A 13,961-nucleotide genomic window follows, 5' to 3' on the forward strand; every position below is an offset into this window, starting at 1 on the left:
GCTATAATCAGTCAATCAACTAGTTGTAACATCCTCTCTGGTCTTACTCTCCCAACACCCATGTACCCTGGCAGGTTTGGTCCCCAGAGGATGGTTGAATATTACTTTCCTGGGACCCAGCCTTGCCAGAATGAGTGGGAGTTGGGAAGATGCTCAAAGTGCTACACAATCAATCATTTTAAAACACTTATTAAGGGCTTATTAGATGCCTAGTACTGAACTAAGTGCTAAAGAAACAAAGAAACAAAAAAGCAAAGGAGCTTACATTCACATGAAGAAGACAAATATATATGTCAATAGGGACTTACAAGACACACACAAATAAAGGAATTTCCTTTGCATCTCTGTATTCTTGACTCCCCAAACAGAAGAATGAAATTTTATTTTAGAAAAAAATTAAATAACTACAGGCTCACAAAAATTCAAGTCAAATATATATATATATATATATATATACATTTGTATACATGCATATGTGTGTATATATGTATATATGTCTATATGTCTTCATGTATATTGTGCCTCCAGAACAAATTGATCCTGAGTCAGTTCATTCAGCCTTCATATTTACTGTTTCCATAAAACATACTTAGAAAGCAGAAGATTAATATGCACTCTGTATTTAGTGTCACTCAGGTCATATATCATTTTGTACTTGGGAGACCTTGGATAGCTAGAGGTTCATGAAACACATTCTAACACTCTGGTGATATCTAATACCTTAGCCCACACAGTCATTGACATATGGTAGGTGGCTGAAAGTTGGAAGAATGTCTGCAGTTAAATTGCTTCTAGTTAGTATTGGGGACAAAGGCTAAGAAAGTTGTACTTCTTTCTTCATGTTTGTATTCTACCTGCTGCTCTCTCCCTGCCCCCCTTCCCCCCTGCTCCCCCGCACCTTGCCAACCCTCCAGAGTCCAACCTCTTTTCAAATGGTATGGTGTGCTGTGCCAGAGAGAGTACTGAGTCTGGAGTCATAGGAAAAATTTCAATTCCTAGTACTCTGGCTTGCTACCTGGGTAAGTTTGCAAGTCATTTATTCACTCTAAACATTAGTTTCCAGTTCCCTTCTGGCTCTGAATGCTATGATTTCATCATATAGACAGTCATTCACACCATCACACATTCATCACATGATTCTTACCTGTCACTAATTTGGGCTGTTGTCCTCTACTCTTTAGCATAATATTCAAGTATTCTGAGATCTTATTAATCAGAGATGTATTTCCAGAAACAGAGAAAGGGACAATGGTTTTGTCATATTCACTCAAATCCAACTTCAAGGCTGGACTATCTTGAGAAACTAAAGAATTAAAGCTACTCAACGATAAGGAAGTGAATACCAGAGGTGCCAAAATGTGTATCAATGTCATCTTCCAGTTGCGCCAACAGTACATAGCTCTTTTGTTCAACATGGCATGGAATTGCTGGTAGTAGAGCTTCCACTACAATAAGGAAAGAGATACACAGCCATTACAATGGTCTCATACATAAGGAAGTCATTCAACTTGAAATCCTTTTCAGGCTGAGCCTGTCAGTCAATTAATAAACATTTATTAAGCACCTACTATGTGCCAGCACTGTGCTAAATTCTGGGAATACAAAGACAAAAAAGAAAGTCTCCTCCCTCAAGTAGTTACAATCTATGAGTGAAGACAACAAACAAAAAAAAAGAAGCTAAAAAGGAAGAAGCAAAAGGGAAGGAAAGTATCTAGTGTGAGGGCATGAGGAGTGTAGCCAGGCAGGAAACAAAGAGATGGCTAGCCTGGGTACCTTCCTTCAATGTAGGCTCTAGGAGAAGCTCTCAGCCTTCCAACCAGAGGGGCCCCAGGGCCAGAGGTTACTGATGAGGTGTCAGTCTCAGGGCTGATGTGGTCCTGCAGAAAGAGGAGGTTCCTGAGCTCCAAAGTTTCTATTCTCTGCATAAAATGTTGCCCAATTATCTGTCAATGACATTTTCTCTTGTTTTCTCTATCCCATCCCCTCCCAGCAAGTGCAATTGCTTGCCCCTTTAATGATCTTGTCATTCTCTCTCATCTTCAGTATCTCCTTATACACTGGTACTTTGCTGCTTACAAACATATTCAGGCATTCTCTGGCCTTAACAATATGCATGTGTATAATGTGTGCATATGCGTTTGTGTGTACATATGTCTATATATATATATATATATATATATATATATATATATATATTTGTTCATTTAACTCTCCCATCCCCTTAAGTTATCATTCTGTATCTTTCTGCCCTTTACTGGCAAATTCCTAGAAAAAGTAATCTAATCAACCAATCAATTTATTAATTAAATGTGCCAGGAACTATGCTTAGTGCTAGAAATATGGAGACAAAATAAAATAAGACTGCCTGTCAAAGGATTTACATTTCAGGAGGGTTAAGTGAAATGTATGTCTGTGTGTTTGGATGAGATATATATAATTGATGAAACAGATACAACGTAACCTCAGGGTGGGAAAGGCATTAGCAGTGGGGAGGTGATCAAAAATGTCTTGTGAAGAAAAAGGTAGCTGTTGAACTGAGTCTTGAAGGAAATCTAGGATATACTAAGTAACGGAAGTGAGAAGCTAATGAATTCCAGGAATGGAGGATTGCCCATGAAAGCCCATGGAGAGAAAAGATGGCATGTTGTATGTGAGGAATAGTGAGACCAGTTTGGCTAGACTGTAGAGTGTAAGAAGGGAAGTAACATGTAGCTGAGAAGGTAAGGCCATAAGGAAACAAACAGAAATTTATATTTGATCTTAGGAGAAATAAGAAGCCACTCGAGTTTTTGGAATAAAATGGGGGTGGAGGGGGATGTGGTTAGATCTTTACTTTACGAAAATCATTTTGGCAGGAGTGTGGCAGGACTGGATTAGGGTTGTACTAGAAGCAAGGAGTCTAATTAGGAAGCCATTGCAATACTCCAGGTCAGATGAAGAGTGCCTTAACCAGTCTAGTGGCCATGTGAGTGAAGAGAAGGGGAACTATGTTAGAGGCTGGGCAGATGGAAGTGACAAGATTAAGCAACTGACTAGATCTATGGAGAATGCTTTTGGGTGAGGAGTTTGGGATAGTTCCATGATTCTGAACCTGGGTAACTAGAAAGATAGTAGCTCCCTTGACAGTATCAGCAAATGTAGGATGACAGGTGGGTTTGGGGTGGGGGTGGGGGTGGGGAGAAAGACAATGAGTTTTGTTTTGTACCTGTTGAGTTTGAGATGTCTTTGGAATGTCTACTTTGAAATGTCCCCTTTCCCTAACTTCCTCTCTTAGTGTCTATATATAGAAACTATAAAATAATTAATTCATTACTCAATTTTTTCCTTTCAAATGATCTGCTAAATCATTACTCAAAATTCAGTAAGCTGAATTTTGCTTCAACGAAAAAGAACTCAAGGGTTAACTATAGATAAATATATTGTAAATTTATCTAAAATACACACATATGTGTAAATGTATGTATGTGTGTATATATACACATATATATACACACATATGAATAGGCCCAATTTTCCTTAGGGTTACAGTATTTATAATTAAACTCAACTTTTATATAGTAAACTTTCTCAGGCTTCAAAGGAGGGAAGCATATAGATGTTAGGGTTCCTAGGCTTAAAATAGGTTCCTAGGATTCCTAGGCTTAAAATAAACTAATTATCATAATAGGGTGTTACAGGTATATCATACCTGTCTCACTCTCATTAGAATGTAAGATCTCTTAGGACAGTGACTATTTCAGTTTTTGTCTTTATACTCCTAGCCTTATACCAGAGTACCTTACACATAGTGCTTAATAAATTCTTACTGAATTAAAATGGCTTCAGTTTAATGGGTTGGAAAAAAAAAGAAAATATAACATGTGTACTTGTCTCTGAATAGACATTTATACACACTTGCTTATGGTACCATTTGTTGCTAATATTTACTAGGGCCGAGAGTGATTTCGCCAATTTCCAGATGTATTTTTACTGCTTCCTGGGACATTTGGGATGGGAAATTAGAAAGAAGCAGTTAGAGGAGTAGGGTAGTACATACCCAAACCAGAATAAATAATCTGCAGGGCAATAAAATCAGTGCAGCACAAACTCCAGGAATTCTGGAAAGATATTTTTCTCCTTTTCTGTGTATAGGCCTTCTCTATCTGAACGTTGTTTGAGAAAATGTTAACTTATTACTGGAGCTAAGCTCTCCCACTGTAAAAAGTTTACTTGCCAGATTGACATTTTAAAAACTAAATCTTCTCCAAGGTAATCATTACATATTTTAATCTTTTGTGTTGGAAATACACTTCTGTTTAAAAGGAGAAATGTGTGTCTTTATATAAGTTATTATTTACCATAACTCAATAAAGAACTACTGTGAAAGTCAGAAGATTCAGACACCAAAGACTTTGGGAAATATGTGTAAGATGGATACATGTCAATAGACAGTCTAGAGGAGAATTCAAGGAGTCTTTTAACAGAACTCTTGCTGCTTACTGTGGCATATTAAATGAAAGGAATAACATTGATTTCTGAAATTACAAATCACTAACTACCTTTTAAAATCACAAAAAAGAAAAATGACATTTTATATTTATGTGTGTAAATATAAAAATAATAAAATAAATATTTTTATTACTAGAACATAATAAAATCATATCCACCCCTCCCCTTCTAAGCATCAAATCATCTTTCTCTGATTTCTCAAATGTAGAGTGACATTCCATTACCTTTTCTTCCTCTTTTCTTTACATCACAATCATTACCTAATGCCCAATTTGAGATGGGGGATAAATGATCCTTAGAATTTTACCATTTCTGTGCCACGGGGAGGCAGCATCTTTCACTGTCTTTTCTCTGGGACCTTCACTGGTTTTTTTTTTTTCAGTTATTCAGAGTTCAGTTTCCTTTTTTTTTTTTCCATTTATGTTATGGTATAGTCATTATGATATGGTTCTCTTGGTATCACTGCATACATAATTTCCTATATTTGTGTGAATTTCTCATATTTACCTTTTTACAATCACATACTTTTAAAACTACTTTTCCATTAATGATTAACTACTTTGCTGTTAGTTCTTTGCTAATACAAAACATTCTTCTATAAATATTTTGCTACATATTACAATATTATTTCTTGGTTTCCTTGGGGTACATGACTAGTACTGGCATTGCTGAGTCAAAGGGCATGGACAATTTATTTATTTTCTTCAATAATTCCCAGCTGATTTCCAGAAAGAATAGACTACTTCACATTTCCATCCAAAGTATTTGTGTGCTTATCTTCTCAAGACAATCCAACAATGACTGGCCTCATCTTTTGTTATCTTTTCCAATTTCCATGGCATGAGGTAAAACCTCAGTATTATTTTAATTTCTGTTTCTTTTACTATTAATGATTTGCAGCATATTTTGATGGAGTCAATTATAGTTGGCAATTTTTTTGGAAAACTCTTTGTATTCTTTGACCACTTATCTTTGGGGGAATGTTTTTTGGGATTACATATACACACTTACAGGGTGTCCCAAAAGTCTCAGTGTAGTTTTAAGCTTTAATAACGTGTGTATATGCACACACACGTATTTCTGAAAATGTGCCATATATTTTGCCCATTTTTTACAATATATTTGGATAATATGTAGCATTACATATAGAGATGGAATGTTTCTTTGAATATTACACTGTGTGACATAAAGTTGAGTGAAACATGTCCCTCCCACTCACCCCTTTCCCACTGAGAAAGTAAAAAAAAAATTATGTAGTCTGGCAGACCAAATCCCCACATTGACCATATTGAAAAATGTGTATTCTCTGCATCTTAAGTCTGTCACCTCTCTGTCAGGAAGTGGGTGGAATATTTTGCCTTCATTCACTTGGATTTATAGTTGATTACGACATTGGGCAGAGTTCTAAATATCTTTCAACTTTGGTTTTCTCTATAAACTTATTATTGCATCAACTGCTCTCCATGTTCTCCACACTTCCCTATTTATCAGTTCATAGAAATCTTCTCAGTTCCCTCTCAAACTACATACTTCATCACTTCTTATGGCATGATATATCCATTACATTCATATACTATAATTTGTTTCGTTATTCCCCAATAGGATGCCCCTTTAGTTTCCAATGTTTTGGCTGTTACAAAAAAAGCTTCTGTAATTATTTATATATATATATATATATATATATATATATATATACATATATATATATATATATACATATATGTATATATATGTACATATATATATATTTCTTTAACCTCTTTTTTTTTCATTTCTTGGGTGGGGATGGGGAGAGATAGGTTTAGTAGTGGAAAAGCTAGATTAAAAGGATATACTGAGTGTGATGACTTTTTGAACATAATTCCAAGTTATTTTCCAAAAAGATTAGATAAATTTACATATCCATCAATAGTGCATTAATGTGTCTATTTTTGCATACCAATTGCAACATGAGTGATTTTCATTTTTTTGTCATCTTTGTCAATCTAGTAAGTAAAAAGTGGAATCTCAGAGATGCTTTAATTTCTATGACTTTAATTATTAGTAATTTATAGCATCCTTTCATATTGTTGATAGCTTGGATTTTTTACATTAAAAACTGCCTGTTTGTATTCTTTGCCCATTTATCAGTTGAGGAATGGATCTTCTGCTTATAAATTTGAATCATTTCATTTTATATCCTATAAAGAAGATACTTATCAGAGAAATGTCCTGCAAAGATTTTTTTGCAACTACCCATTTCTTTCTAATTTCTGCTAAAGTAGATATTTCGTGTAAAAACTAAAACTTTGACATAATCAAAATCATACATTTGATTTTGCATGATCCTCTCTATTACCTCTTTAATCAAAACTCTTCCATTATCCAAAGATATGAAAAATAATTTCTTCATTGTTCATCTAATTTGTGTATAATATGACATTTTATATCTAGGTCATGTACCCACTTGTAGTATATCTTAGTGTATGGTGTGAGATGTTTGCTCTAAATCTATTTTCTGCCAGCCTTCCCAGCGGTTTTTGCCAAATATTGAATCTTTTACCCAGTAACTGGGGTCTTTGGGTTTACTGAACACTATGCTATTGTGCTTATTTGCTTCCATATGTTGCATACGTAATCTGTTCCACACATCAACCTATTTTTAAACCAGTAGTAAATTCTTTTTAATAATTATAACATTGTAGTTCAGTTTGGGATCTGGTAGTAGTTGATTCTGTTCAACCAATACCAGATTTCAACTGGTCAACTCCAAAAACGGCAATCTTTTTCTTCATTACTTCTTTTAAAATTCTTGACCTTTTGTTCTTCCACATGGGTTTTTGTTATATATTACTTTTTTAATATATTAAATAGCATTTATCAATATCCAAAAAAAAACATTTTATGTAATGGAAAATAGAGGCCCCTGCCATAAGAAGAAAGATAAAGCAAGGATGCCCATTATTACCACAACTAGTTAACATATGACTTATTATTGAACCAACCCAACATTTGTAGTATAAACTTGACTCTTTAAAATTTTATTTATTTATTTTTACATCAATGTCCATTGGGGAGGTTGGTCTAAAGTTTTCTTTCTCTTCTTTGTCTCCCCTTGGCTTAATGATCATAGGAAGAAATTGGAACAGTGCCTTTTTTCCTTTAATTTGCCAATAGTTTCTATAATATTGAATTAACCATTCTTTATGAATATTTGATAGAATTAATTTGTACATCCTTTTCTTTGGGAATTCATATGTTCAATTTCTTTTTCTGATATTGTGTTTTTTAGATAGTCTATTACTTCTTTTGTTAAACTGAGTTTTTTATATTTTTTTAAATATTTTGTCTATTTCCTCTAATATATCAGTTGATTAGCATCTAATTAGACAAAGTAGTTTCTGATAATTTCCTTTCCAATTATTGTATATTCTCTTAAATTTTTTTGGATATGAACAATTTGATATTCTTTTAAAAATAAACAGCATTAGTAGCTGTTATCTCTGTCTTTCTGTGTGTGTGTGTGTGTGTGTGTGTGTGAGTGTGTGTGTGTGTGTATTACTAATTTATCAATTCAATGGCATTTTTCTTTCAATCTTATAAAAGAGGCAGCTGGATGGTGTGGTAGATAGAGTGATAAATCTACAATCAGGAAGATCTGATTTCAAATGTAGCCTCAGATACTACCTGTGAGACTCTGGACAAGTCATTTAACATCTGTCTGCCTAAGTTTCCTGTTATGTAAAATGAGGAAAATAACAGCACCTACCTCCAGGTTTGTTGTAAGAATAAAGTATTTATAAAGTGCTATATAAATGCTAGTTGTTATTATTTATTATTTATTAGTATTATTATTACCACTACCAGTAGTTATAACTAGCATTTATATAGCACAAACCTAGCATGATGAGCTAGAGAGATGAATTTCACACAACATAACTATTTAAACTAAAAAATATTTGGGAGTATGTTTGCCAAGATTCACGCAGGGGCTATATAAAACCAGCTATAAAACACTCTTTGCAGAAATAGTGCCAAAGCTAAATAATTGGCTCTTTAATAAAATTATTAAGAATCAAATTTATTTTTAATAATAATGACAAGCTTTTTCCAACTTTCAGAATTCCTATCTTGTTGCTTAGTTGGGCATTGTATTCAAGTTTTTTTTCTTTCAATTTCATGCCTAAATCATTGATTTGTTCTTTCTTTTGTTGAAGCAAGCATTTTAAAAATAAATATCCCCCTCAGAAGTGCTTTAGCTTTATCATATAATTTTTCATATGTTACATCATTATTGTCATTTTCTTTGATAGAATTTTCTATTGTTTCTTTGACCCACCAATTCTTTGGAATTCTGCAAATAAATACCCAATTACTTTTTAAATTCATTCTTTAATGGCCCTTTACTGAATTCAAATTTTATTTCATTTTAATGAGCACATGATGTCTTTAGTATTTCTGCTTTCCTGTGTTTTTGGCAAGGTCTTAATGCCCCAATACATGGTCAGTTTTGTAAACTCCTGTATATTCCTATTCAGTGGTTGCCAAAGATCTGTAATCTACAATTTTTCTAAAGTTCTATTCAGGCCCTTAACTTTTTCCTTGCATGTCCTTTGGTTAGATTTGTCTAGGTCTGAAAAGGGTACATTACAGCCTACCACTACTGTAGTTTTACTGTCTATTTTCCCCTCCAATTTGATTAATATTTAAGTATTTAAATGCTATCCTATTTGCTACACACATATGAATTATTGATACTGACTTATTATCTATAATGCCTTAATATACAATGTGATTTCCCTGCTTATCTCTTTTTTATCAAGCTTATTGTAGCATTTTCTATGGTTCTGATTGCTGTCCCAGCTTTTTTTTGAGGATAGCTAAAGCATAATGGATTTTGCTCCAGCTCATTTTAACTTTATGTGAATGTTTCAAGCATATTTAAAAAAACATATTGTTGGATTCTGCTTTTTAATATATTCTGTCATCTTTTGTTATATGGGTGAGTTCATCTCATTCAGAAAGTTGTATTTGTAAACTTTAAATAATAATAAAGCACAATTTGGTAATTGTGTTTTTTAAAACTCAATTCCATCCTCTTATACTTCTTCCTCTCTTTACTACTACCTTACCCTTTGCAAATAAGAAGTTGGCAGAAGATCAGGAGTTTGCAAGACACTTATGTTCTTATAAGTAAAATAACCTATTTCCTCTCTGTTGCAGCTTTTCTCTTGCCTTTTCCTATCTCTGAATCCAGGTTTTAAAAATTTCATCATTTCTTTTAATCTTCCCTTTACATTCCTACCTCCAACATTCGTGTTTGTTTTGCTTATTACTATTCTCCTACCTATCTTGCTCTCCCTCTTAGACTGCTCTCTACCATTGTTTTGTCCCCGTTCCCTCATACTTCTCTTTTTAGTTTAATGTATTTATTCAATGAGGCTATTGACCTGTCAGGAGAAATATGCTACATGTTTATTTTGAGTAGTAGCCATCCACTAGTGAAAAGACTGATTGAGCAGCTAGTGCAAATTCGCTGGGATGAGTTGAAGGGGGAAAAAACTAAAGAAATGCTTGCCCACTGCGCTCTCAACTGTATATTCAGCCAGAGGAACTCATAGAAGGAATGGAAGGCTGAGAGAAGAAGGATGGATACGGGGTAGGTTCTCTTCGCCAGCATGCATGCTACTTCATGTCTTTTTCTATAGCTCCAGTAGCCATGATACTAAAAGCCATTGCACATGCAACCTTTAGGACACATGCCAAAGGTCCCTGTAATAACTCAGTAAAAAGGGGTAAAAAAATGGGGGAGGAGATCCAGACCTATGATTTCATAAATGTGGGGAACTCCAAGTGAAGAAACTCTTATCAGTAGAAATCAGTAACTTCTGCAACATAGTATGAGCTGTCAGGCCTTGGAGATGGCCTAAGTAAATTTTAATTATTCACAAAGATAGTATCTGTCAATCAAGACTTGAATTCAATTCTTCCTGAGTCCAAGGCTGATCCTTTATTCACTGCCTCCCAAATTATTTTAGTGCCATATAATTCCCCTTTCCTTGAGTACATGTCCCATAAATCAGTTTTTTGATTTTCTCTGGGAGTCTACAGAGCAAACCTATGGACATGGTGATGTTTCATTAGACAGTTATTGTTTCCAATGGAAATGCCTAAATTGGAATCAGTGCTTCATATGGTGATTAATTATAATTTACCAGGGCCTGGTCAACTTTAGTTGAACTGACAAATGTGGGGGGTGGGAAAGACTGATATGAAATGATACACCCTAGAGCAGAGATAGCTGACTCTGAAGATTAGGAGTATCAGTTCATGGTCTTTGCAAGAGATCTCCCTGGCAGTATTTTTAATAGTATAAATCCAATCTAGATGTCGATAGTCAGATATTACTAGGTTTGCCGTAGAGTGGACAGTACTTTAAACATGGCTGGATCTTCCATTGCTGACATCTCCAAATTTTCTAGACTTCAAAACATACCTTGTGCCCTAACCAGATCTAGCAGTCTTTCTGTCCCAAGCAATGCACTCACCCCAGTGTTGAGCATCATAGGAGAGGTATGCTGTAGGTTTGTGGTCATGAACTTGCTAAGCCAATTCCTTTTCCAAATATGGTGTTTTCTAGTAATTGATTGTTTTCTGGGTATTTCCTCTTTCTCATTCCACGAAGAAGAAAGTTGGATGGCTTGGAGATCCATACCAGCATCCACCAGTTTACCAACCCTGTACCAAAAAGTATTTCATTATAATTACAGGTAAAATATATTTGCCTTTTAGGAATATGAATCAAGATAATTGATGAAACACTTGAGGTTCCTCAGCATGATTACTGAGTAGGAGGAAGTGGCAAGAAGACATAAAAAGGAGATCACTTTCAACACTCTTGAGGTAGCCAACAAATATTTTAGCATTTCTGCAAGCTACATCTTTAACAACAAGCTCTCAGGTGACACTTAAGGAAAATGAAAAATTCATTAATTTCCAATGGCACAAAAAGGCCACCCATTCAAGAGATCTTGTGACACAAAGCTGGGAGTCCTGGGGCCCAGAGGTGGCCACTCAAATGATAAGGCTCAAATGATTATGTATCTTTACTTTTTGACCTCCATTAAATAATATAGCCCTCATAGTGAGAATGCTAAATAAACATTTTGCTTACACTGGAAAAAATCAGTGATGTGGGGAGATACATCTTCACTGCCAAACTCAGAGGGCTGTCATGAGGGCAAAAAAGAAATTATGTAAGGAACTTGTTTTCTTATAAGAGCCTGGAGGTAGAATCTACTAGGAGACAGAGTGTGGCAGATTTCTAACCCAGGAGAGCCTGGAAAGTCGATGAGAGGGATCTGTTGTACTGGGTTGGGAGAGCACTAGGCATGCAGAACTACACCCAACCATACTGGAACACCGTAACAGAATGGGAGCAGGCCCAGCCTGCTGGCTCTGGTGGTGATCCCCAAGCCTCTTGGCAAAGGACAGGAATCTGTCAGAGCTAGGTGAGACAGAAGCACAGAGCCTGTGGCGGCAGCAGCAGCAGCTACTCCTGGGGCTATCAGCCACAGTCTAAAGGTTTGAAACTCACCTTCTTGAACTTCTGGGAGCCATGATGACCAAGTAAACTCTAAGAACTCTCATCCCTTTCTTGCTGACCTTGAGTAACCCAGAGAATACTGCCCTAGAAAAAACCCTGGAATAGAGGAGCCAAAAGTGGGAGTTCAAAAGCTTGGGAAGATAGGGAGATGGGCCCCCTCTTGTGGTGATGGAATGAGGCCAGTCCAGGATGGGAAGCATCACAGCAAGTCTCACCTTGGCAGACCAATGGGAGTTCCTGGGGCCCAGGGGGGTGGAGCTGGCAAGCGCCAACACCAGGGCCCCAGGCATGCCTTCACAGAGCCAGGGGAACTGGCAGACACCAGTTCGGACCAACAGCTGAGGCCACCTGTGTTATATAGCCCAGCCAGGGGAAGTGGAGACCTCCAGCAGCCAGACTACCCCTCCCCCACACCTCACTCTGTGAGCTTCAGTGTAACCCTGGGGAAACTCAGAAAGACTTCACTGGGCCTCAATTCTTGGCACACACTAGCCAGTTCCAGCTCAGCACCAGGTGAATTGAAGCAGTATATAGCTTCTAGCTGACAAAACCAGAGGCGACAGCACACAAAGCCAGTAACCAGGCCCCTAGCTCCCAACACAAGAAGCTTGGGTCAGAGGCCTCTGGGCCACAGAAGAAGAGATCCACTTTAAAAGCCAGGAAAAAGGCAACCATCATGAAGATGTAAACTGGAAAAGTGAAATTAGACCACTGAATCATATTATGGGAACAGAGAAGATCAAAATATGAATTCAGAAGAGGATAGCATTAACACTGTACCCACATCTGAAACCTCAAAAGGGAATATGATCTGGCCTTAAATCCAAAAAGCATTCCTGGAAGAGCTCAAGGAGGATTTTAAAAGCCAAATTAGAGAGGTAAAAGAAAAATTACAGAACTTAACAGGAGAAAATAAATCCTTGAAAGGTAAAATTGGCCAAATGGAAAGAGAGATGCAGAAGCTATCTGAAGAAAATAATTTGTTAAAAGTTAGAATTGGGCACATAGAAACTAATGACTCTATGAGGCATCAAGAATAGTCAAACAAAATCTAAAGAATGAAAAAAGAGAAGAAAATGTAAAATATCTCATTGGAAAAACAACTGATCTGGAAAATAGATCCAGGAGAGATAATCTAAGAATTATTGGTCTACCAGAAAGCCAAGATGAAAAAAAGAGCCTGGAGAGTATCTTCAAAGAAATCATCAAGGAAAATTGGTCCAAGGTCCTAGAACCAGAGGGTAAAATACTCATTGAAAGAATTCACCAATCACCCCCTGAAAGAGACATCAAATCGATAACTCCGAGGAATATTGTAACCAAATTCCAGAATTATCAGGTAAAGGAGAAAATACTAAAAGCAGCCAGAAAGAAACAATTCAAATATTGTGTAACTACAGTCAGCATCGCACATGTCCTTGCAGCTTCTACATTAAAAGATCGGCAGTATTGTTATGATATTTAGTGCTACCTTTTATTTTTTTTCTATTTGTTTAATTTATTTAATATACTTAGTTTTCAGCATTGATTTTCACAAGAGTTTGAATAACGAATTTTCTCCTTATTTCTACTCTCCCCCCACTCCACAGTGGCATATATTCTGGTTGCCCCATTCCCCAGTCAGCTCACCCTTCTGTCACCCCACTCCCCTCCCATCCCCTTTTCCCTTACTTTCTTGTAGGGCAAGATAAATTTCTATGCCCCATTGCTGTGTATCTTATTTCCTAGTTGCATGCAAAAACTTTTTTTTTGAACATCTGTTTACAAAACGTTGAGTTCCAAACTCTTTCCCCTCTTCCCTCCCCAACCACCCCCGCTAAGAAGATAAGCGATTCAACATAGGCCACATGCGCATCATTATTCAAAACCCTTCACAATGCTCATATTG

General features: G+C 36.1%; 1 protein-coding gene across 1 annotated transcript in view; it reads right to left on the bottom strand.

Annotated features, from left to right (window-relative positions):
* LOC118841655 (ATP-binding cassette sub-family A member 3-like) overlaps positions 1 to 13,961 on the bottom strand; it is a 253,568-nt gene that overhangs the window by 118,820 nt on the left and 120,787 nt on the right. Inside the window, exons 14-15 of the mRNA XM_036749234.1 lie at positions 11,016 to 11,205; positions 1,145 to 1,445 (exon numbers count right to left, since the gene is read on the bottom strand). Of these exons, the coding sequence (XP_036605129.1) occupies positions 1,145 to 1,445; positions 11,016 to 11,205 (491 nt within the window). The remainder of the gene's footprint in view (positions 1 to 1,144; positions 1,446 to 11,015; positions 11,206 to 13,961) is intronic.

Source organism: Trichosurus vulpecula, chromosome 1 (genome assembly GCF_011100635.1).
Source record: "Trichosurus vulpecula isolate mTriVul1 chromosome 1, mTriVul1.pri, whole genome shotgun sequence".
Lineage (NCBI taxonomy): Eukaryota > Metazoa > Chordata > Mammalia > Diprotodontia > Phalangeridae > Trichosurus > Trichosurus vulpecula.